Raw genomic sequence first — 24,468 nt, 5'->3', positions numbered from 1 at the left:
CAACTTGAATTAAGATGTTAAGAAAACCCCACCATTGCAATAATTGACATTCCCAGTTTTTTATTTTTAATGGAAAAACAAAGGCAAACCTTTGCAGAGTGACATTCTCTTAGGAACAACTTTTTCCCTGAATTTGTGTGGAAGCAAGGGAATAAAAGCAGAAACCCTCAGAGCTTGTCAGGCTCTAAATCCTTCTCGCAGCTCCATGGGAGAAGGAACTCCACTCCAGGACCTGCTGCCCTCCTGTTCCCCAAACTCTGCTGGGCTCTTCCCACTTGGAGCGTTCCCATTTGGGGATATAAATCCAGGCTGATTGTTCAGTCCTGGAGCAGCAATTATCCCATCCTTCCTTGGGAGAGCCTCTTGCTGCAGGGAAAAACCTGGAATACCCTCCCTGCCGCCGCTTCCAACCGGCACTTCCACACCCAACACGCCATGGATAACCAGGAATTCCCGCAAGCCCCGTTTGACCAAATCCTTCAGGGGGAAACAGCAGGACTGGGATGCGCTTTCCCAGCCCAAACCATCCCAGAAAAATCCCAAAACATCCCAGGAGCAAAAATGGTTACAGCCTCCTGCATTTTGTATTTCAAAGAACTCGTTTCAATCTGGGGGTGTTTTTAGGGATTCTGAGCCTGGTAACCATCCCAGCCGTAGAATTCCGTGGATAAATGGATCCTTTGGGTGTTTATGCACTGGTAAAAGAGGTCAAAATTCCAGGGAAAAAAATTCCTGAAAAGGAAATCTGCCCAGTCCTCAAGCAGGTTTTGTGGGTGACGCCGTGGCTCAGAGCTGTACAGAGTATTTAAGGAGAAATAAATACCAGTACATGCTAAAAGACATGGTTTAATCATCGATAAAAATGTACAAAAATATTCCAAGGACAGCGGCTTCCCAATTTTCTCACCGAGCAGGGCTGGGGGCACCTTCCTGACTGTGCTGGAAAACGGGGCCGGAGCTGCGTCCTCCTCCCTCCTCCGGGCTGTGCAGGGACGCTCTGCAGCAGGTTCTTAAGGCAACACATGGAACTGCGTTTAACAGCGGATTTTTATTCCTAGATTTCCGGAATGGGGGAGAGGAAAGGCGGAGAGAGAACGCTGGAGTAACAGCCAGGGCTGGGCCGGGATTTGGGGATTTGGGGAATGCCGAGGTGGATGCGTCCCAAACGCTCCCTCTGCTGGCACAGCGCAATTCCCAGCCGCCGCATTCCCAGGGATTTGGGATTGATGGGAGTGGGGACTTTGAACATGAATCAGTCTTGGACAAAAGCTCCAGTGCCAAACAACCCCGAATTCCAGGGGTTTGCAGAATCTCAGGACACGGATTCCTTACTCCCGCTGCCTTCCCCAAAAAAAAAAAAAAATCCCACCCAAGCAAATCCATCCATGAATGAAAACACAAGGAATTAAATTAGGAAGTTGGTTTTTTTTTTTTTCCTGAAGCTGAGCTGGGCTCTGCCCAGGCAGCCCAGGGTTGTTCCCTGCCTTGGGAAGGACAGCGGGAAAGCGCTCGGGGACACTGCTGCCACCTCTGTCCCCTCCGGGGGATCCCATCCCGCCCCGCAGCTCCAGGCCAGGCACAGCTTTGCCCTCAGGATTCCATGGATTTTTCTACTTTTGACTGGATCGAAGTGGTAAAAAACTAAAAGCCACGGTTGTTGTGGCCACGGGCCACCGGCCACCGGCCCCAGGGCCTCGCCCGCACGAGGCTCGGTTTTATTTTGCCACCTGTAAACATTTTTGGTATCGAGGATCTTCTCACTGATCTTCGTCCAGCTGCTCCAACAGAGTCCTCCTCTGCTTCTCCAGCTCGCCCTCGCTGAGCTCGCTGCCGGAGGTGTCCCAGTTTCCCTGCGCAGAGATGGGACGGCGGTCAGGAGGGCACGGAGCGGGCAGGCTCCGCGCCGGGAGCCTCAGCGGGGACACAGAGCCACGGCTGGGAACCCCCAAATCCCAATCTGGGATCACCCAGGGTGATCAAACCCGACCTCTGAGCTTTCCCTATGGAGCTGCAGGCAGCAGATCTCTGCTGCCAGAGCCCACAGCAGCGGGGGAAAAGGAAGCAGAGCTTACGGAATCTTTCCCAGGCCGTTTCTTAGTGGGAGATTTATGCTTGGACTCGGATCTCTGTCTGGCTCTTTCCTTCTCACTGTCCCTCTCTCTCTCTTTCTTGTCCTTCTCTCGTTCCACATCGGATTCTGGTGAATCCTGCAGGAAAAAATACGAAATAGTCAATGTTAATGTTGAATGCTTTAAAGTCCAACTTCCACTTAGAGAACTGTAGAATCATGGAATGATTTCAGACATTAAACCTCATCCCATTCCACCATCCCAGGCTGTCCACCCTGGCCTTGGGCACTTCCAGGGATGGAGCAGCCACCGTTTTCCTGGGAAACCCGTGTGAAGCTCTTTCTGCTTTTTAGGTCCTCTTGCTGCTTTTCACAACTGCGAGCTTCCAACACAACCCTGACGGCCAGGCAGGCACAGGGAATGGGGCTGGGATCCTCCCCAGCTCCCCACAGCGACGGACAACCCCGGGATTTGCCAGGGTAACAGCAAATCCCAGGTTACTCCCACGGAGCTGAATTTAGCAGCTTGGAGTGGTTTAATATTGGGAATACACGACACAAAGCTGTTATTTGGGCAGCACCCTCCTCCAGCTTGATCCCAGCGTTTCCCCAGGGAAATCCAGCTGGGATTCCTGACAGCAGGAGCCGGGCTGTCCACCACCCAACCTAACACCGAGCTTCACTCACAGACTTGTGCCTCCTCTTCTTGCTCTTCTTCTTGTGTTTTTTGGACTTCTTGTAACTCCTCTCTGCAGCCACAGGGAGAAACAAAAATCGGGAATCAATGGATAAATCCCCAAGGATAAAAGCACAGCTGGTTTAAAGCCAACCCCATCCCGTCCCGTACCGGATTCGGCGCTGGAAGAACGCTCCGACACCGAGCGCGATTCCGAGCGCTGCCGCTTCTTCTTGGAGTGGCTGTCGTCATCCTCGGACTCCGAGCCCTTCACACACAGCCCAGGGGAGAATTCCAGTGAATCGCGGGAATCCCAGCAGGACTCAGTCGGGAATTGCAGAGGGAGGGGTTTCGGGAATACTCACGGAGCGGGAACGGGAGCGCTTCCGGTGATGTTTTTTGGATTTCTTCGAATGTTTCTTGGTCTTGGAGTGGTGGTGCTGACACTCGTGCTGTGGGCGAGGCAAGGAGGGGAGAGCTCGGAATTCCAGCAGGGATTGGCCTTGGGAAAGCCCTAAAATCCCAGCTTGTTCCAGCAGGGGTAAGGACAACTTCCCTGGAGCAGGGTGCTCCAAGCTGGCCTTGGACAATGCCAGGGATGGGGCAGTAAAACCTCATCACTGCCTGCAGGACATCCCAAAAAACTGATGGGATGTTTGTCCTCATCCACTAAAGCTGGGAAAGGTTCAAAACCCACAAAATCAGCATTAAATGGGAGAACCACCTCTTCACTGCATAAAGGACATCCCAAAATACTGATGGGATGTTTGCCCTTATTTACAAAAGCTGGAAAGGTTCAAAATCCCACAAAATCAGCATTAAATGGGAGAACCACCTCATCACTGCCTGCAGGACATCCCAAAATACTGATGGGATGTTTGTCCTCATCCACAGAAGCTGGGAAAGGTTGGAACCTCCACAATCAGCATCTAATGTCGAAATACCTGGGCACTGCTGGAGCTGCAATAAAGGCAGTCAGGAGCAAGGAAAACACCTGGATTCACAGGATCTGCTCCCTGGAGCCAAGTTAAGCCTGGCCTAAACCCACCCCCTGCTGTGCCTAACTGGAAATTACAGAATGAAAAGTCAAAATTTCAGTTCAAATCCTTCCAAACTGCAGGAAACGGAACAAAACCCCCAAGTGGGAGAGAAATTCAGGTCCTGTTATCAGTTTAGGGGAAAAAATTCCATTAAACCCTTCCCCTTCTATCCCACCCAACTGAGAAGGAATTTTCTTGTGTGTTGTGCAACAGTTTCACAAATAAAGGAACAATTACCTCAAGCACGTGAAGGAAATCCTTAAATATCCTTTTCCTTTCAGATTCCAGGGTGATGTCTTCAAATGCTGGTTCCTTCACAAATCTGTCTCTGATCTGGCAGGCAAATTAATTCTGTTAATGATACTCAGAGTAATTAAATTAAAAACTTATTAAAATGTTGGGATGGAATAAATAGAAGAAGATAATAAAAGGATTATATAGTAATGAGAATGGCAGTAAGAAAGAATGAAACCAGTAAGGAATAATAATTAAAAAAATAAAAATAGTAACAAAGAATAAAAATAAAAAGGAATAATAAAAAACAATAAGGCATAATTAAATAAGAAAAATGAGAAATAAGAAAAAATAAAAATAAGAAATAAGAAAAATAAGACAACTAAAACCACGAAGAAATAAAAATAAGGAAAAAATCCCCAGAAATGTGAAAAAATAATATAAATGAAAAGTAAAAAAAAAAAAAAAAAAGAGATAATAAAGATAACAAAAATAATAGGAAAAACTAAAAAATAAATATAATAATTAAAGAAAAAACAATAAAACATATTAATTTTCACCAGTTGAAAAAGCCCCTGAACTGGCACAAGGCTAAATTCATTTAATCCCAGATTTGCAAGCAAACCCCAAATTTCAGGGAAGCTCTAACTCATGGAAACATGGAGAATCCCTGTTTTCCCTGCACACCATTAAAGCTTAAAAACCCCAAACATTTACACAGATTACCCTTGGAAAGGAAAGCTTTTCCAGGGTATTTCATCCAGGACAAAGTTTTTCCTTTAAAATAATTATATTTTTTATATTTTTATATAACTTATTTTAAATAATTATATACTTTTAAATAAATTAACTCTGGGAGTGGGGGGATTTTTTAGGAAGGGCATTTTTGGGTTTTTTTCCCCCATTTCCTTTAGGATTTTTTTTTTTCATTTCTAAACAATCAGGATGAAACTTTTCCCATCCAACTCCGAATTTTCCCGAAGCATCCACGGGATTTTCAAGGGATTTGTCGGGGTTTTCAAGTCCCAGCAGCAGACCCAGGCAGGGCTCGGCGAACGCGGGGGGTTTTTTTAGGGATTCGCGGGGGCCTGTCTGGGAATTTGGGCATTTTTTCCCCAGGGAATTCTCATCCTTACATCCTCCCAGACAGCGTCCAGCTCGATGGGAGGGGTGGCTTGTTTCAACATGCTCTTGAAGGCCGATTCCTTCCTCTTCATCTTCCGCGCTTCCTCCTTCTCCCGCTCCCGCTCCCGCGCTTCCGCCTTCTCCAGCAGCTGCGGGGCGGAAGGAACGGGGGATCGGGAATGGGGGGAAAAGAATTCGCTTTATTGGGATTCACGGACACTTCACCCTCAGAGCCGGGCCTGAGGCACTTGGAAATGACAAGGACAATTATTTTTCCCATACTTAATGAAGAAATGGAAGTTGTTCTGTTGAATTATTTTATCAAACTTTAATTGGTTTTTTCTTTTCCAAGCACGGAATTGCTGTTGCTGGAAATCCAATGATGCAGAATTACAGAAGCACACAGAGCAGGAGCAATCTTACGTACAGCATCACTGAATTCCTGTCCCTCAATCCCTCACGTTTGGGAACGCTGACTGTGCTTGGATTAAGGATTATTTTTAGTTTGGCAACTGAAATCAGTGAAGTTACTCTAAATAACAGAACATTCCTCAAGTATTATGGAATTAGTTAGAAAATAAACCCCAATTCCTGTTTGGAGAAGGGATTTCCCATCCTGATTATCCAGCTGTTCCATTTAATTAGCGTATTTATCAATTAACACTTACACTGTTGAAAGCCAGCTTGATATTCCCTGCATCCAGCGTGGTGGCCCTTTTCGTGGAGCTGATGACAGTGACGAAATCCTCAAAGGAAGTGTTCACTTCCACCACAAATCCTTTATCCTGGGAAAAAAAACAGCTCCTTTGGCACGAGGGAAGCCAGGAATTCCTTCAGGCCCAAGGAAACCCCAGCTCCCTGGAAACGTGGAATTCGAGGAGGAGCCAGGCAATCCTCACCTTTAGGATGTCTTTAATTATCTTCTTCTCGTCGTGGTAACGAGCTTTGAGATCCTCCACGTAAAACTTGAACAGGTCCAGCGCTGTCGATCCTGAGGGAGGGTTCAGTTAAGCCAAGGGTCAGGTTTAACCCCAGAGCTGCACTTGTAGGTGTTTAAAACCAGGAATAACTGCTCTGGGCCTGCCCCAAATCCCGGGATTTCGCCTCCTTACCCGGCTGGCCCAGCATGCTGGTGAATCTGATGTCGGAGCTGATGGCCGGGTACAACTCCATCCAGGAGGACATGGAATGTAACTGCCCGTGCTCGTGCAGCTCATCCAGAAACAGCTGGGAAAAAACGAGGAAAACGGGATTTGGAGTCATTCCTCAAGCTTCTCCTCGCTACCAGCTGGGATGGATTGGCTTGGTAACTGGAATTCCGTTTTTGTTCCAGCAGGATGGAAAAATCACTTTTTATGTGGCTCCTCCTGCTTTTCTCCACCATCTACAACGTTCCAGCTGCGTCTCCTTCCCATCCAGGCCTATTCCCTGTGATTTTTCCCAACTTTTCCAGCTTTCTGGCATAACACAGCAGAGAAAATGCCACCCCCCCTCCCCGTAATCAACCCTCAGGAATAAAAGAAAAGCCCACATGGAATATCCCATGACATTCCATTTTTAGGACAGATCCCCAGATTCCACCGACCTGGAAAGATTCCCTGTTTTTACGCTGCCTCCTCCTTTCCCTCAGCAAACTTTTCTGCTTCTCTTCCTCCTCCTCTTTTTCCAAGGCCCTGATGTGCTCCTCAAAACAGATCAGGGCATCCTCCTTATCCATGTCTAGCAAAAACAACAACAAAAAAAAACAAAAAACAGGGAGAAAGAGGGGGAAAAAAAAATCCATCAGGTTGTTCCTTCCAACCCAGGAAGAATCCTCCTTCCCGAGGAATTGCAGAGCCCACGGACGTACTCTGGAGCTCCTCATCCTCGGCGAAGGTGGGGTTGTCCATGAGGTACTGCTGGGCCTCTGACCAGGTGGTGCAGTAGGTGACGTTGGCCATGTTATCCAGGATGTTCTTCAGAGCCTCCCAGTTCCTCTTCCGCAGTTGCTTGGCTTGTTCCTGAGGGGAAAAGTCGTTTTTATTTTGGCCTCGATCCGAGGTGGTTTGGATAGAAATGGAGGATATCCAGCGTGTTCTCCAAGAAAACAGGAAAGTGATCTTTAATTTAGAGAAAATCATGGGATTCTGGGGCGGTTTGGGTTGGAAGGGGCCGTGAAGCTCATGCCATTCCAACCTCCTGCCCTGGACAGGGATCAGGTCGCTCCAAGCCCCATCCACCCCGGCCTTGGACACAAAACAACACAATTTTCCCATCTCGTTATTATTATTCACCGATTTAGGATAAAATCCATCAGGTGATTGATTAAAATAACCCGAAAATGCAACACACGTGGTAAAATCATCAGGAATGAATCCCAACGAACCCCAACCCCTTCCCTAAAAGCTGCTGCTCGTCTGCCATAAAGCCTCGGGCAGAGGCTGAAGGTGTTTTAGGAACAAGTGAGGAGATGTTGGAGAGCTCTGAAGGGAATTTACCTTCTCCTTCTTGGACAGGAAAAACAAAACATCCTCGTAGATCTCCAGCCGGTCCCGCTCGGATATGGCATTCCACACTTCCATCTCCCCAAACATTTGTTCAGCTTTCCTGGGCAAAGCAAATCAAAAACCACACAAATACTGATTTATTCACTGGTGATAAATCATCCATCAGTTCCCCACAACATCAGGGAGATCTCTGTTTGAGCAGGAACGCTTTGATAGGAATTCTCCTTGATTTTCCCTATTGGAAGCTTTTTTTTTTTTTCGGTGACAACTTTTTAATTTTTATAAAGGAAGGGGGAAAAAAAAAAAGCTAAAAATGGAAGCTGATGCCGCTCCAAGCAGTGCATCCCAGCAGGAATTTTATCGCAGATTCCCAAGTCTCTTACTTGTATCTGGTGGTGGAGGTCATCTTCTCGTGGTTTTCCAGGAAACGTTGGAAGGATTCCTTGGCTTCCTTGTACTTGGATCTGGCTTCCTCCTTCTCCTCCTTCTCCGTCTGAACTTTGTAAGCGTTAAAGGCCTGCTTCTTCTCACTCAGTTTGGCCAAAGCACTTCCCGGGAAAAGAAAAGGGAAAAAAAGTGGTTTTTACAAATTAAAAACATTCAGGAAGAGAGCACAAAAAGAATCAGGAACAGAAGACAATCAGAAAATTCAGAAAAGGAAAATCAGAAAAAAAAAAAAAAAAGAAAATCGGGAAAAAATAAAAGGAAAATCAGAAAAAAAAGGAGAAAAGGAAAAGAAGAGGAAATAATAATTAAAAACGAACAAAGAAAGGAAAAAAAAACCCAGAAAAAAAACAAAGAAAAGAAAATCAGAAAACCAGGGGGAAAAAAAAACAAAAACCCCCAAAAAAGGAAAATTAGAAAAAGAAAATCTGAAAAAAAAGAAAATCAGGAAAGAATTAGAAGAATCAGAAGAAAGAATCAGAAAAAAAAAAAAATCACAAAAAAGGAAGGAAAATCAGAAAACGAAAAAAGAAAATAAGAAAAATAAATAAAATCAAAACCAGAAAGCAAAAGGCAACAGGTTTGAATAATCCAGATTTGAGATAAAATTAATCTGAATATTTTAGTCCCCAAAACAGCATGGAATACCGACTTCCACACTTGTTCCCAATGAAAATTAAGCTGTTGGAAGCACTTCCTAATGGAGGAAAAGCAGAAAATTCCCTGCCAATGGCACTAAGTGCAGGAGTATTTGTTGCTGACAGATATTTTAGATTTTTTGGAAGTAAATTCCCTAAAAAAAAAAAACCAAAAGAAAGTTTGTTTGGAATGAAAGGAGAAGTCAGTACCTGTATCTGGGGTCGTTAATGATCATTTTCATGGCCTGCTCCCAGGAAGCATTGGATGGAACCCGCTGTGGAAACAGGAAATTGTGCATTAATCAGACCCGGGATCAACATCCAGCAAGGAATAAATAATCCCTTAAAAACAGCCATGGGGAAAAGAAAAAAAAATAAATTCCATTTTTAAGCTCAAACAACACTTCACTGCAATGTTCTTTTCCTTCATTCCCTCAAGAGTGAGGAATTCTTCCCCCCCAAAAAATCAAGTAAAACCTGGCAAACAGAACCAGGTTTTGCACTTCAATAAAACATCGCCAATTGCTCAATAAAACATTAATAATTGGCCCAAGTACCTTTTCTTTTAACAGCTCTTTAAATGCTTGTTTGGCCTCTTCCTTTGTGTTCCAGGTGTAGGTTTTCTTAACTGGCTGCGCTTCCTCGTCCTCCTTCTTTGCAGCGGCGCTAAAGAGAAAAGGATTTTATTATTTCAGCATTTTTTTCTAAGTTAGAGGCACTGAAGAGTCAAAAGCCACCACAAAATGAGGTTTTTTTAAATAGCAACGCAAAGTAAAAAAAAATAATTCTAATAATTCATACGAGGCTTTTCCTTACAGGCACCACGACCGATGAAAAAGAAAGATCAAAAAAAGTGAATTATTTAGGGAGAATATTTCCCTCCTGCAATTGGCTGCTTGCTGGAGTTATCTGGAAATTAATCCTAAAAATGTAATGTTGAAATTCAGCAGGAATATTAGTATTTTATATAAAAATATAAAGTGAAGTGCCTAAAAATGGGCCTCTTCTCCTTGATTACGTCCTGCTGCCTAAAATCCCCCACAGCATTTCTTTAATGATAAAAATCCTAAATTACAATTTTCCACACAATAGATTTTTCATTATTTAAAAAAAAAAAAAAAAAGGAATTACAGCTGGAAGAGATAAAAATCCGTTTTTAGTATTTTTACTTTCTTTCCAGCGATAACCAACGGCACAGATCCTTGGAAAAGGAGCGTAAACAGGGAACTGTTTAATGGCACCCCGGGAAATCCTTACGGATACTGGAAAATTCCTGGGATGTTCCTGTCACTGAGAAATGGGAAAGTGCAGCAAAGCCACGAGGCTCCATAAATTATCACGGAATGGTTTGGATGGGCAGGAGGGACACTAAACCCACCCAGTTCCACCCACCCCAGGGTGCTGCAGCCCGGCCTGGGACACGGCCAGGGATGCGGGGACAGCCACAGCTGCTCCGGGAAAGCTGTGCCAGAGCCTCAGCACCCTCCCAGGGAACAACTCCCTCCCAATCCCTGATCCAGGCCTGCTTCCTGCCGTCTTACAGCCACTCCCTCCTGTGCTGTGCTGAATTGCTCATCTCCTTCGAGAACGTGCCTTAAGCAGGTTTGTGGGAAGATCCTGGCGTTTGGGATGGGAATCACGGAATGGGGTGGTTTGTGGGAAGATCTCAGCGTTTGGGATGGGAATCACGGAATGGGGTGGTTTGTGGGAAGATCCTGGCGTTTGGGATGGGAATCACGGAATGGGGTGGTTTGTGGGAAGATCCTGGCGTTTGGGATGGGAATCACAGAATGGGGTGGTTTGTGGGAAGATCTCGGCGTTTGGGATGGGAATCACGGAATGGGGTGGGTGGGAAGATCTTGGCGTCTGGGATGGGAATCACGGAATGGGGTGGTTTGTGGGAAGATCTCGGCATTTGGGATGGGAATCACGGAATGGGAATCATGGAATGGGGTGGTTTGTGGGAAGATCCTGGCGTTTGGGATGGGAATCACGGAATGGGGTGGTTTGTGGGAAGATCCTGGCGTTTGGGATGGGAATCACGGAATGGGGTGGTTTGTGGGAAGATCCTGGCGTTTGGGATGGGAATCACGGAATGGGGTGGTTTGTGGGAAGATCCTGGCGTTTGGGATGGGAATCACGGAATGGGGTGGTTTGTGGGAAGATCCTGGCATTTGGGATGGGAATCATGGAATGGGGTGGGTGGGAAGATCCTGGCATCTGGGATGGGAATCATGCAATGGGAATCATGGAATGGGGTGGTTTGTGGGACGATCTCGGCGTTTGGGATGGGATCACGGAATGGGGTGGGTGGGAAGATCTTGGCGTTTGGGATGGGAATCACGGAATGGGGTGGCTGGGAACGGCCATTCAGGATCACCCCAATCCACCCATGGGCAGGGACACCTCCCACTCTATCCCAGGCTACTCCCTGCCCTGCCCTGCGACACCTTCCAGCTTCTCGGGGAATTCCATCCCAGGGAACGATTTCCCCCTCATCCCCACGAGCACTCACTCTCCCTGTGCCTCCTGCTTGGCCCCCTCCTCCGTGGCGGCCGCTGCCGCGGCCTCGGCGCCGCCGTCCTGCGCTCCGGGGCCGGCCCCGGCCGGGCCCTGCTCCTCGGCGGCGGCCGCTCCAGCGGTATCCGCGTCCCCCGCGGCGGCGGCCGGGGCGGGCTCGCCCTCGGGAGCGGCTCCGGCGGCTCCTCCCGCGGCGCCCTCGGAGGCCGGGGCCGCGCCCGCTCCGCCGGCGGCATCGGCGGCGGCCGCCGGAGCCGAGGCGGCGGCGGCGGCGTCCTCCGGCTTGGAGCTGGGGACGGGAAAACGGCAGCGGTGACACGGCAGCGGTGACACGGCAGCGGCCGCCCGGAGGCACGGATCTCGGGGATAGAGGGCAAAGGGGGACGGAAAAGACGGGAGGAGAACGAGGAGAGAGGGGTTTGGGGGGAGTTAAGGACTCGGGAAAGGTTTACGGGCCCTCGGGGAAAATGGAGGAGCCTAGGAAAGGCTGGAAGTTCCTCAGGAAAGAAGGGGCTGGAAGAGCCCCAGGAAAGGCTGGAAAGGCCCTCGGGGGAAAAAGGGATTGAAGGATCCTAGGAGAGGTTTGAGGATCCTCAGGAAAAAGGGTTTGAAAGGTGTCAGGAGAAAGGGTTTGGAAGGCTCCCAGGAAAGGTTGAAAGGCCCTCAGGATCCTAGGAAAGGTTCTAAAACACTCAGGAAACAAAAAGGGGTTGAAGGCCCTCAGGAAAAATACAAGGGTTTGAAGAACCTCAGGGAAAAAAAAAGGGTTTGAAGAACCTCATGGTAAAAAAAAAGGGTTTGAAGAACCTCAGGAAAAAGAGTTTGAAGAACCTCAGGAAAGGCTGAAAGGCCCTCAGGAACAAAGGGTTTGAAGGATCCTAGGAAAGGTTCAAAGACCCTCAGGAAAAAAAAAAGGGTTTTAAGAACCTCAGGGAAAAAAAAGGGTTTGTAGGCCCTCAGGGAAAAGAAAGGGTTTGGAAGGCTCCCAGGTAAGGTTGAAAGGCCCTCAGGATCCTAGGAAAGGTTCTAAAACACTCAGGAAACAAAAATGGTTTGAAGGCCCTCAGGAAAAAAAAAGAGTTTGAAGAACTTCAGTAAAACCAAGGGTTTGAAGAACCTCACGGTAAAAAAAAAAAGAGTTTGAAGAACCTCAGGGGAAGTTGAAAGGCCCTCAGGAACAAAGGGTTTGAAAGATCCTAGGAAAGGTTCAAAGACCCTCAGGAGAAAAAAAAAAAAAGGTTTGAAGGCCCTCAGGGTGAAAAAAAAAAGGTTTGAAGAACCTCAGGAAAAAAAAGGATTTGAAGAACCTCAGGGAAAAAAGGGTTTGAAAAACCTCAGGAAAGGCTGAAAGGCCCTCAGGAACGAAGGGTTTGAAGGATCCTAGGAAAGGTTCTAAAACCCTCAGGAAAAAAAAAGGGTTTGTAGGCCCTCAGGAAAAAAAGAGCTGAAGGCCCTCAGGGGAAAAACAGGTTGAAGAACCTCAGGAAAAAAAGGGTTTGAAGGCCCTCAGGAAAAAAAAAAGGTTTGAAGAACCTCAGGGAAAAGAAATGGGTTTGAAGAACCTCAGGGAAAAAAAAAATGGGTTTGAAGAACCTCAGGGAAAAAAAAATGGGTTTGAAGAACCTCAGGGAAAAAAACCCAGGGTTTGAAGAACCTCAGGGGAAAAAAAAAACAGGGTTTGAAGAACCTCAGGAAAAAACCAAGGGTTTGAAGAACCTCAGGAAAAAACCAAGGGTTTGAAGGATCCGAGGAAAGGTTCTAAGACCCTCAGGAAAAAAGGGTGTTGAAGGCCCTCAGAGAAAAAAAAAAGGGTTTGAAGAACCTCAGGAAAGGCTTAAAGGCCCTCAGGAACAAATTAGCATAATATTAAAAATGTACCTGTTTTCTTCAGCTTTAATCATTGCTAGAGGGGAAAAAGGAGAAACACAATTAAAATATACCTTTAAAATAGCTCATATACACAGGGAGTTCTAATAGTTCTTGATTTAATAAAAGCAAAGTTTTCAGTATTTTTTTTAACTATCGAAAATTTTAATGTTTGTGCCCTTCAAAGACTGAAATCCATCGAGATTAAAATAAAGTTTAGAAATGCCACTACGGGAAGACTGGGGAATATAAAAACTACTTTTTGCTTTGAAATTCGTAAAAAAAAAAATAGCTCAAGCACTCAGAAAGAAAGTCAGGCTTATTAAACAGAATTTTATAGTTCTGCTGCCTGCTCTCTTTTGTTTTTACACTCTTTTCCCCCAGCTGATTTTGTCGCTATGGAAATAAATAATGCAATTAATTAAAATATATTGATAAAATTACAAGTCCAGCAGGCTTTTACCTTCCAGGTCCTCCAGCTCTTTGGGTTTTGCCCAGCGGGATTCCTTTGTTTGGGAATTGTAATAATAAGGCTTCCCAGAATCTGATTTATATTCCTTCCAGGGACACTTGGATAACAATTGCTGATGGAGAGAAAACAAAGATTTCCCAAGGAAAAAATCTCCTTCAGTAATTCCTTAAATAAGGATTCCTGCTTCCCTCTTCATTATTCCTGCTCCTTAAATAAGCAATTCGGAACATCACTAGGTGGGATAAGTGGCATGAAATTATTTAGGGCGTATTAAAGTTGCATTTCTGAGCTCTTCCCTCTTGAAATTAAGGAAAAAAAAAAAAAAAACAACGAAATTCCAAGTTTTCCCGTTTATTTTCCTTGTGGACCGAGCTGTGCCTAAGGTTTATTTTCAGTTCTCAGCTACAAACTTCAAATATTCCGCAGGAAATCAGAAAAAATGGTTAAAAAAATTGAAAATAAATCACACTGGATCAATTTGATTTGATACTATCCAACAGGAATAAACCAGGGGAATTCTCCGGAATTTGCTGTGTATTTTAAGAGCACTAATTTGACCAAACAAACAATTTTTAATCATTTTTTTCTTCTCTAAACATTTCTCTAAATTATTTCCTCTACTACTTCTCTAAATAATTAAGAAAAAGACATTTTGCGTTAAGAAATCCTATCTAAAAACGAGGAAAATGAAGGAATTTTGGCCGCTTTGCGCCCTCGGCTTCTCCCAACATAAGGAGAACGATCCAAACGTTTCAGGAACGTTTCTTATCGGAAGAGTTCGCTCCCGGCGCTCCCACAAGATCCCAGAACGGATCTGGGGTCTGGTTACCTCAGCGGGGGTTTTGAGGTCATCTGGCTTCTCCCACGTGGACTGCTTGGTCTCGGTGTTGTAGTAGTAAGTTCTCCCATCCGGGGATTTGTGCTCCGTCCACGTGGATTTCTGGGGGAATCCCGAGCCAAATTAACGAAAAAAAAAGATAAAAAAACCCCCGGGATCCAAGTCCCCAAAGGCAGCGGGATGCAAACCTGCTTGGAGTGGTCCTCGCTGGCAGAGCTGGTGCTGGTGGAGCTTTGCTGCACCGCGGAGACCACGGGGTGCGTCGTCTGCGGAGGAGACGGAAAATCCCACGGGAAACCCCCGTTAACTGGGGGATTCGCACCAATAGCCCGGGTTTTCCAAGCGGAAAAGTCAAAAATCACACCTTAAGCCGTTTTTTTTTTTTTTTCCCCAAAAATCTCCCCATTTGGGAGTGGAGCTGTCCAATTCCACGTTCCAAAGGGTCTAATTCCCACCAGAAGGTGCAAGTGAAGGGGTCAGACTACGACAGCTCCAAGTCAAAATTCCACTCCCTGTTCCCAAAACCTGAGGAAAACTGGCTTCAGGAGGATTCTGAAGCACTTCCTGCTGCTTTCCACGGCCAGTTTCCCCGTGAATCCCCTGATCAGTGACTGGATACGGCCAAGGAAAACTGCATTTCCTACAGTGCGACGGCACAGGGTGGAAATCCCATGGAAAAAATGAGGTTATCATCTATATTTAGTAATTAAGTTGGGACAAAACCAACCAAAAACTTGGAAAATAGTAGGGGAAAAGAGGAGAGGGAAAAAAACCAGAATTAATTTTTTTTTTCTTTTAAATCCCTAAAGCCAAGTTTGCCCCACAAGCACATTGGAATTCCAACCTTGTGGAATTGTGCTTTCCACATACCTGAGTTCCAGGAGGGGTCACACCTGCAAAATAGATAATTAAAAATTAATAAAAGGTTTGGTTGCTTCATTTTTCTGAAAATTCCTCAACGTGTGCAAGGAAAAAAAAAAAAAAGTTCTGGGTGTCAGTGGAGATTCCAGGACTGAAATGCTGCATTCCATTTTTGGGGAAAAGTGGAATTTTTTAATGCTCCAGCTGATTTTGGTCAAATATTTTGAAATTATATCGAGTTGTTTACTCACCTACTTGTGCATCCATGCTGTTCACCCCTGGCTGTGAAAACAATTAAATTAAAACGATTAAACATTTGAATAATTAAATTTAAATAACTAATTACTGAGGAATTAAATCCTAAAAAAATTCCAATATTCATTATCCAAACAAGGCCTCTCTGCCACAAAAGGCCCTAATTCCTTAAATAAGGATTCCCGCTTCCCTCTTCATTATTCCTGCTCCTTAAATAAGTAATTACGACGTCGTTAGGTGGGATAATTATGTGGCACAAGGCTGTGGGTATATTAAAGTTGCATTTCTGAGCTCTTCCCTCTGAAATTAAGGGAAAAAAACCCAACAAAATTCCAAGTTTTTCCCATTTATTTTTCCTTGTGGACTGAGCTGTGCTTTAAGGTTTATTTTCAGTTCTCAGCTACAAACTTCAAATCCTCCTCAGGAAAACAGAAAAACTGGTTAAAAAGTGAAAATAAATCACACTGGATCAATTTGATTTGATGTTATCCGCCAGGAAAAAAGCAGGGGAATTTTCAGGAATTTCTTGCAGGAAATTTAAGAGCATTAATTTGACCCAAACAGTAAATTTTAGGATTTTTTAGTGTATTTTAAGAGCATTAATCTGACCAAAACACTGATTTTTAGGAATTCCATTGCTTCTAATCGGCACAGCAAAAGTTTGTGCTCAGCACTACGGGAAATTCCAGAGGAATTCAGGGATTTAAATCTGCATGGAAACAAAAAACAAAAAAATATTTCTAACCTGAAATGGCTGGAACTGGTTTTAAGTGAATCTCTTAGGCCTGGACTAAATTTATTTCTTAAGAACAAGATTTAATTTAATTTTTTTCCCCTCAGAGATCTCACCTGTATTTTAACTTTCCCCTCTCCATTTCCACCCCAAGAATTCCTCATTCCTTGAGGCATTCCAGCAATTCTTATACTCAACTGAATTTCAGGAACTCTGAATTAAAAAAATCTCTTTCTAATGGATTCAAATCTCTTTGATATTGAATTAGAACTCTTTAAACAATTGCAATTTAAAAGGGAAGAATCTCTTGGTCAGATAATTTAACAATCCAAGTGATTCCTGCCGAGCTCCAGGAAGTGAAGGATAAGGAATGAAAGGAAAACTAAAAGGAGTTTAAAGACTGACGAAAATCAGAAAAAATCTTATTTTTATGATCATTCAAGAGCCACATAAAATTCCATCGCAGTGAAAAATCCGTTTAAAATTTCAATTCTTCTTTTCTAATTAAAGAAAGCAAAGAGTGAACAGCAGCAACCGCTAAAAATAGCTTTTAAAAACTAAAAAAACAAGAAATGAAACTCACAGGAACCGTGGGCTGCATGGCAGCCTGGGACATGTGGGACATCATCATCCCCGGCATCACCGACTGCATCATTCCAGGCATCTGGAATTCAAGAGTTATTTCCCAGAGATTTTATCACATTCCAAACACAAAATACAGTATTTTCATTTCAACTCCGTTATCAGATCCTTCTTTTTAATTAAAAAAAACCCCAACCAAACAACCCAAACATCCCTCTTAGGTAACGAAAAATAAAACCGATTTGTGGGACTGTGATTCCCTTTGTCACGTTCCCACTGAACCGGGATATTCCTAGCAGGAATGACACGTCCAGATTCCAAAGCTGGGCAGGAAATAACAATAAAACCCAGTTAAACTCCAAAGGAACAACATCAAATGAGGTGGGCTCTGATTCCACCACTGAAATGCTGAGTGAAAGCAGGAAAAGCAAAGGTTGGGAATGATTCCCGCAGGATTCCAAGGCTACAGGGAATACATGAGCAAAGGAAAGGTGAACTCCCAGACATTTACCTTCAAGCCTTTTGCTCTCCATCTACCAAAAAGTCCTGAGCTGCTCCCTAAAACATGAAATATTGACATATTCCCTGGCTAAGAGTGGGAATTGTGGAAAAGGAGTTACAAAAAAGCAGAGAAATAAACCAGAATTTCTCCTTCGCTTGCTAATGAACGCACACGGTGCTAATGAGTCAAATCCTCCCCATTTTTGAAAAACTTGCTTGATTTCCACCCCAGAAGCTGCAAATCCCCACTGGAAAAGCTCCTACCAAGCCTTTAGACACCAGTTTAAGGAAAATTCGGATGCTGTGTCCAAGGAATTGCAAAGGAAGAGGAGCTGTCTGTCACCATGGGCCATTCCCAGAAGTTTAATCCTTCCCTGCCTCTCTTCCATAACCCACCATCACAAGGAGCATCCCGAGGATATTCAGCATTCCTGGGATATTTATTCTATCCACAAGGAGAATTATTTCTTTAAGAGTTCAGGGTTTAATCACAGACCACACAGGGAATGTGATAACTGAGAAGAAAAGCTGCCAAAAAAGCAGGGCCGTGCTCGTGGCTCTGTCACCTGCCAGGGTTTTTTTCCAATCCCATGGAATCAGCAACAACGGGATACGGGGGTTATAAACCAATCCCTAGGAATTCTGCAAAAATTCCACATTTCTTCATTTCTGCTCCTGCTCTGATGTGTGGACGTAGGAAGTGGCCAAGAATTAAAGAAGCGTCAACTCCCAAGACAAACTGACTCCTTCAAAATCTACAGGAAACTTCCAAAAAAACTTTAACAGACCCCAAATTCTGGATTTATAATTGAAGTTAAACGTGCATTAATCACCTGTTCTCATAACAATCTCTAATTAAAGTTACAGAGGTATTCCCTGCTCCCCACGAGAAAAGCTTTAACCCCGACAGGACAAAACCCCCTGAAATCACTGACCAGGGAGATCTCCCCACCCCAGGCATCCCCTGGGATCATCCAGGGGAAAGCAGGGAATGAAAGGGGGCTGGAATTGCCTTACCTGCCCCATCGGGGGTCCTCCCATGGGGGGCATCATCTGAGGCATCATCCCGTGGGGAACCGGGGGCATGTTGGGAGGTCTCTGCCCCATGGGGTGCATCCCCATGGGGGGGTAGTGGGGCATTCCCGGGTGTCCCATCTGGAAAACACCGACAGACGGGGAAAATCAGCCCCCGAACGCGCTCACCAAAGGCAAGGAGGGAGATCCCTCTCCTGGTTTGGTTCTTTTAATTATTCAAACACTTGAAGAACTTTCTGTTCCAGAGAGATGCAACACTTTTGGAGTATTACGGCAAAGCCTGGGCAGAGTTTCCCTTTGGAAAACACATTTAGCAGGAGGAATTAAAAAAAAAAAAAATCAAATTATTGATCACAGAATCCCAGAACTGCTTGGCTAGGAGGGACCTTCAAGTTCCTCCAGTTCCACCCTCTGGGACACCTTCCACTATCCAGGGTGCTCCAACCTGACCTTGGACACTTCCAGGGATGAGGCAGCCTGGAATTCCATCCCCAGGCCTCACAGGGAAGGATTTCTCCCTAAATTTCCCTTAACTCTACCACTTTGCAGTCCAAAGCCAGTTTTCCAATGATTTTTCTTATCCCAGAAGCCTCCCTGGGGCTGGGGTTCACACAACGAACCACAAGCAACTAAAGGTTTGAATTTTCTGGACAGAACACTTGACTTATCTTGATCACATCCTCTCACAGCACATCCAGCGACAGCTCCCGTTTCCCAAGTCCCAGGTAATTCCAGGTGGAACAGTGTTTCCTAAAAGTCTCCTCTGCCCCTTTTTGGAGTGCTTTCTTTACTTCTCAGAGGGACCTGCCACTCTGGTGCTGTCACTAGTTGTGGAGAGTGAGAAGATGCCCCCCGAGCCTCCTTTTCCCCTTTCCCAGCTCCCTCAGCCACTCCCGGTGCTCCAGCCCCTTCCCAGCTCCGGATACAGCCAGGCCTGTGATCCAGTGTGCCCTGGGGGGCATCAGCATCCCCAGCAGGGCAGAGGTGATCCTGTCCCTGTGCCCAGCCCTGGAGGCACCTCTGGGTGCTGTGTCCAGCCCTGGATCCTCAGCACAGCAGGGACAGGAGCTCCTGGAGCTGAGGAAGGGCCTGGAGCATCTCCGTGCCCGGGAAAGGCTGAGGAGAGGGGCCCTCAGCCCTGGGTGTCCCTGTGTTCAGGGAGGGTCAGAGCAGGGCCCAGCAGTGGCACCAGAGGAACGGGCAGAGACTGATGCCCAGGAAGTTCCAGCAGTACGTAAGCAAGAACTTCTTCCTGGCGCGGGCCACAGGTGCCCAGAGAGGCTTCGGCGTTTCCCTCAGCGGGGATACCCGGAACCGCCCGCACACAACCCCGCGCCCATCCCACCCGACCCCCGGACGACCCCGGAGCAGGGAGGCGGGGCCAGCCGCGCACGCCGCGACTCCGTGCCCGCACTCACCATGAGAGAGCCGCGGTCGACGCCGCCGGGCCGCATGGCGGGGCTGAGCAGGGAGCTCCCGCAGCGGCCCAGGAGGCGCCCGCGCAGCGGCGGCCGCGGGGCCGCGGGCCCGAAGGGCAGCAGCGGCTCGGGCTCCCCGCGGGGCGGGAGCAGCGGCGCCAGCAGGCTGACGGGCTTCCCCGCCGGCCAATCGGGGCGCGCCGCCAGCCGCGCGCTCTTCGGCGATTGGTCGGCGCCCGAGCCCACCGGCCGCACGGCGTCGCCCGGCGTCAGCTGCATGAGGGGCGGCGGCTTCGGCAGCGAGAACGGCAGCGGCTGCGGGGAGGCGGCGGCGGCCGCGGCCGTGGAGTCCCCGCCGGACATGGCGGCGGCGGGCGGCCCGGCCCCGCCGCGCGGGGGAGCGCTCGGGCGGGTCCCGGGAGCGCGGGGCGCGGAGCGAAGCGGCGGCTGCGGCGGCCGAGCGCGGGGCACGCCGGGAAACCGCTCACGTGGGACCGGGGGCGGTGCGCGACGGGCCGGGCCGTGCCAACGGCGCCGGAAGGAGCGGGGGGACTTCCCGCTCCACCATTTCACCTCGGCGTTCGAGCCGGCCGGGAGGTGGCGGCGGATCTCCCCTCAGCCGTGGCGCGGGTGGTGCGCGCCGGGTTCGTGCGCCCCCCCTCCCCGTGGGGCTGCGGGTGGTACGGGCCGAGCGCGGCCGGGGAGGCGCCCGCTCCCCCCCCGGCCCGAGCGCCGTGGTTGGTGCCGCTGAGGGGGAGCGGCCGCCATGGCGGGAGGGGAGATCCCTGTGGGATACGGGAATATCCCTGTGGGATACGGGAATATCCCCGTGGGACCGGGAATATCCCGCTGGGAGGGCACCCACAGGGATCAGCCCGTCCCACTCCTGCACCTGCACACCCCGACACTCCCTCCCTGTGCCTGAGGGCGTCGTCCAAGCGCTCCGGAAGCTGTGGCAGCCTTGAGGCCTTGGCGCTTCCAGGGATCCGGGGGCAGCCACAGCTTCTCCGGGAATTCTATTCCAGCCGGGAATTCCTTCCCAAAATCCCACCCATCCCTGTCCTCCGGCCATCCCCTGTGTCCTGTCCCTCCAGGGCCTTGGAATAAAGGCCAGGAAAGGTGAACTGAACCCAGAAACAGTGTTAAAACTCAATGTAACTTCAGCTGGAATTGTCTAAAATGCAGCTCTTGGTTTTCCAGGAAAGGTTAGAACCCCGGTGTTTTCCTCGCGCAAAGCTCTCCTGCCAAGATTTTAGTATGGAGGAAGGAGTTAATCGATTAAATCAAAGTAAAATTGTGTGTGACCTAAAATTACTGCTCGTCAATCAAATCAGTGTGAGAGGTGCGTTTGATATTATTTGATAGTCTTGGTTTAATATCAACAATCCACCAGAATAAAGCGGGGGAAGGGCTGGGAAAGTTGTTTAAAAATTCCCAATAATTTATAATTTGGTTTTGTACCACCTCACACCAAGCTTAGCCGGGATGGAGCCCATCCCACACAGTGGGAGAGGGCTGGGAATTTTGTGGGATAAACTGAATTTAAGTGAGAACTCCAAAGGGGAAGGGCTTGGGAGATCCAGGGAATGATCTCTGCTCCCTCGGCGTGTTTATTTACGCCGTGCTTCTCTCCCTGTCCCTGGAATTGCACAACTGGGAATATTTTCCTGTTCCTGACATTGCACGCCCCGTGTCCCGTTGTTGTCCTTGAGGAGAGGGGATCTTCAGGGATGTGGATTTTATTTTTCCATAGCAGTTGTGGATTTCCACGCGCCTCCGTCGTTATCAAACGCTCCCTTTTGCCCTTTGGGGGCACAGATATTTAATAAATCCCTTGGCTGCAGTGAGGCAGGAGCTGCTTTGGCTCGGCTCGTGGAAATACGGAATGGTTGGGATAAAAGGGACAAAAACTCCTGCAATCCATGGACACCTCCCACTAGCCCAGGGTTTTCCAGCCTGGCCTTGGACACTTGGAATAAACCCCAGCCCTGACCCTTCTGGCTGAGCCTAAAGAATTCCCTAAATCCACACAAAAATCCCTCGACTCATCGAAATTTTCTGCCACGACCAAGCAGCGAAATTAAAATTTAAGTTGATTTTTATTTAAATTTGAAATCTCGTTTCCATCTCTCCCAGTGTGCAGTGAGCAGAGCTCCGGTGGGGCACAGTTGCTTTTGTCAGCCTGAGGTGGAACTTTAGTACTTTGAGCACTTTTATTTCTTTATTTTTAAGCACAGCTGCCTGAAATTGGGATAAATCAAGTGAATTTATTTAAACTTTTCTGATTTTTTTTTTTAAACTGTTTTTGTGGTTTTACAGAAATTTTGATAGAGCATCCAATCCGTCACTCCTCTTCCTGAACCTGGAGGAAATTCCTGGGGTTTAATCTGGATTTTTAAACAGGATTTGTAGGAAATACAGAATTCCAAAACGAAATTTTAAAAAAAAATTAAATACAAATTCTGGAATAGAGAATTTTGAAATAAAAATTCTGGAACACAAACCCTGCCTGAGCTGAAAATTCTGAAATAGAGGATTTTGAAATATAAATTCTGGACAGCGAATTCCAAATTAGAGAATTTGGAAACAAAAAAAAATCTGGAAATGCAAACCCTGAAATAAAAATTCAGGAATACAAATTCCGAAATAAAACCCCTGAAGTAAATAAATAAATAAATAAATAATTCTGAAATACAAATTCCGAAATAAAACCCCTGAAGTAAATAAATGAATAAATAAATAAATAAATCTGAAATACAAATTCCGAAATAAAACCCCTGAAATAAATAAATAAATAAATAAATAAATATTTTTAAAAATCTGAAATACAAATTCCGAAATAAAAACCCTGAAATAAAAATTAAAAAAAAAAAAAAATTAAAAAAAAATTAAAAAAACCTTGAAATACAAAGTCTGAAATAAAAAATTTGGAAATAGAGATTCTGCAACGCAAATTCTGAAATGTGGAATTCTGGAATACAAGATATTCCAGACAGTGAGCCCTGGAATTCCTTTTCCACGGAATTTTATCTGGTAGCTGGAATAGATTAAACCGGTGATCTCTTCATTTTTCTCTTAGAAAAACTCCTTTATTTCCTATCAGCTCAATATAAAATCGCTCTCGGGTGTTTCCTAGGCTCCGAGGGATGGATTTCTTTGGGAAACGCGGAGAATTCCGAGAGAATTCCTGGAGCTGCCAGCAGGGAGAGAGCTTGCACACGGAATGTGCATTCCAGGGAAAAACTGGAGCTGCTGCTCCGCCGCGGCCCGGCAAAACCTCGCTCTGGGCATTCCCAATCCCAAAAAACGGGATTCGATCCCACGGGATGCAGCGGGAAGTGTGCTTTTCCTTGGACGGCTTTTCCCGGCAGCTCCGCCTCCAGATTTAGCTGTTGGGTTGTTGGGGTTTTGGGGTTTTTTTTTTCCATTAGAGCTCATAATTTATTTAAGAATTGCAGTGATTCGGGTCTCTGAAGTGGTTCTGTGGGGAGGGTGAGGCTCCGTTTCCCTTCCAGGGAGTGTCAGGATGTCTGAATCCATGGATTCAGCACATCACCCTTTGGAAAACAGCTGCAGGGAGCTTTCCCCCGTATTCCTCAAGTGGCTTTTGCCGTTGTTTCTTCCTCTGATAAAATTCTTTTTCATTCTTCAGCCCGTGAAAATCAAATTTTCCAGCAGTGACTTTTCCTTATAAACCTGAATTTTCCTTATAAACCTGAATTTCCCTTTTAAATCTGAATTCTCCTTATGAATTTCCCGTGGGGTTGGGTTTTCTGGATGCTGCGGTATTCCCCGTGGGAATGTGTTACTTTGGGCGTGTTCTGCTCCCACTTTTCATCCCAGGAAACATCAGGCCACAGCTGGATCGTCACCAGCCCAACGAAGGGAGAAGTAAAAACATTAAATCCAACTTTTTTTTTTCCTTGGGGAAAAAAGTCTGAATCTGAGGATTCGTGAATGATCCCTAGGGAATGTTTCATGTGATGGGAATTCCTCTGGAAATGAGGCGTCGCTTCTGGAGGGATCTGGAATGTCCCTGGAGCAGCTTGAGCATGGAGGTGTCCATTCCAGGAGATCCATTTGAGGGAATTTGGGAGCCTGGAAAAACTCGGGATCTGGGGGATTCCTGTTTTTTAACAGCTCGGGAAGGTGAGAGTTTGAGGGATGGGCTCCATGAGGAGCAGCACATCCCAAATCCAGAAGAAGGGTGGGAGGCAGCCGGAGCAAAGCCAGGGCAAAATGCAAAGGAAAAGATGTGAGAATTCCAAAAACACACGTTCCCCTTGGATACCTCCAGCTTACAGGAATTCTCCCCCCAGGAGGGACGGTTCGGACTTTGCACAATGAATGTCAGACTTTTCCCGCCTGGTTTTCCCTCCAGGAGAATCCCAGTTAAACCCTGCTGCACCTCGTGTGCCCTTATCCCGGATTTCGGTGGTTAACAAGGGATTTGATCCTCAGGAATTGCTGCTCCCACCTCATTGTTTCCATCTGCTTGTTGTTTTCCATAAAAATCACGCCCCGGAGCAGAGATCAGTAATATTTCTGCCTTGATCCCGCTGCTGCGTCGCTGATGAACTCGTGGATTTAGGACAAATAATCCCGATTTCATTACCAGCAAGCGCTAGAAATAAAAACGGGCTCGGGACTATTGGCGGAAAAAAAACCAAATCCCG

At 46.7% G+C, this 24,468-nt stretch overlaps 1 protein-coding gene across 1 annotated transcript; it reads right to left on the bottom strand.

Moving 5' to 3' along the window:
- Positions 1-826: 826 nt before the first annotated feature.
- Positions 827-19,909, bottom strand: PRPF40A (pre-mRNA processing factor 40 homolog A). The gene is made up of 26 exons (XM_040069978.2): positions 19,793-19,909; positions 18,357-18,494; positions 16,840-16,920; positions 15,520-15,550; positions 15,278-15,300; positions 14,596-14,673; positions 14,399-14,509; positions 13,561-13,681; positions 13,110-13,134; positions 11,227-11,520; positions 9,269-9,377; positions 8,922-8,986; positions 8,013-8,177; positions 7,621-7,729; positions 6,993-7,143; positions 6,729-6,862; positions 6,256-6,370; positions 6,043-6,134; positions 5,812-5,928; positions 5,155-5,292; positions 4,022-4,117; positions 3,110-3,196; positions 2,916-3,012; positions 2,756-2,817; positions 2,073-2,207; positions 827-1,850 (listed from the first exon to the last, which is right to left on the bottom strand). Exons 1-26 carry the CDS (start codon positions 19,826-19,828, stop codon positions 1,758-1,760), a joined length of 2,703 nt encoding a protein of 900 aa, XP_039925912.1. The 5' UTR covers positions 19,829-19,909; the 3' UTR covers positions 827-1,757.
- Positions 19,910-24,468: the final 4,559 nt, after the last annotated feature.

This window comes from Hirundo rustica, chromosome 7, assembly GCF_015227805.2.
Source record: "Hirundo rustica isolate bHirRus1 chromosome 7, bHirRus1.pri.v3, whole genome shotgun sequence".
Lineage (NCBI taxonomy): Eukaryota > Metazoa > Chordata > Aves > Passeriformes > Hirundinidae > Hirundo > Hirundo rustica.
This window is presented reverse-complemented; position numbering and strand designations above follow the sequence as displayed.

What these genes read in the sequence shown, in the direction of transcription:
- PRPF40A (XM_040069978.2), bottom strand. Translation starts at nt 19,828, where the DNA reads ATGCGGCCCGGCGGCGTCGACCGCGGCTCTCTCATG. An exon ending in CCATGCAGCCCACGGTTCCT is followed by an intron (nt 15,551 to 16,839) that starts GTGAGTTTCATT and finishes TTGTTTTCACAG; the next exon opens with CCAGGGGTGAACAGCATGGA. An exon ending in TGGACGCTGTCTGGGAGGAT is followed by an intron (nt 4,118 to 5,154) that starts GTAAGGATGAGA and finishes TTTGCCTGCCAG; the next exon opens with ATCAGAGACAGATTTGTGAA.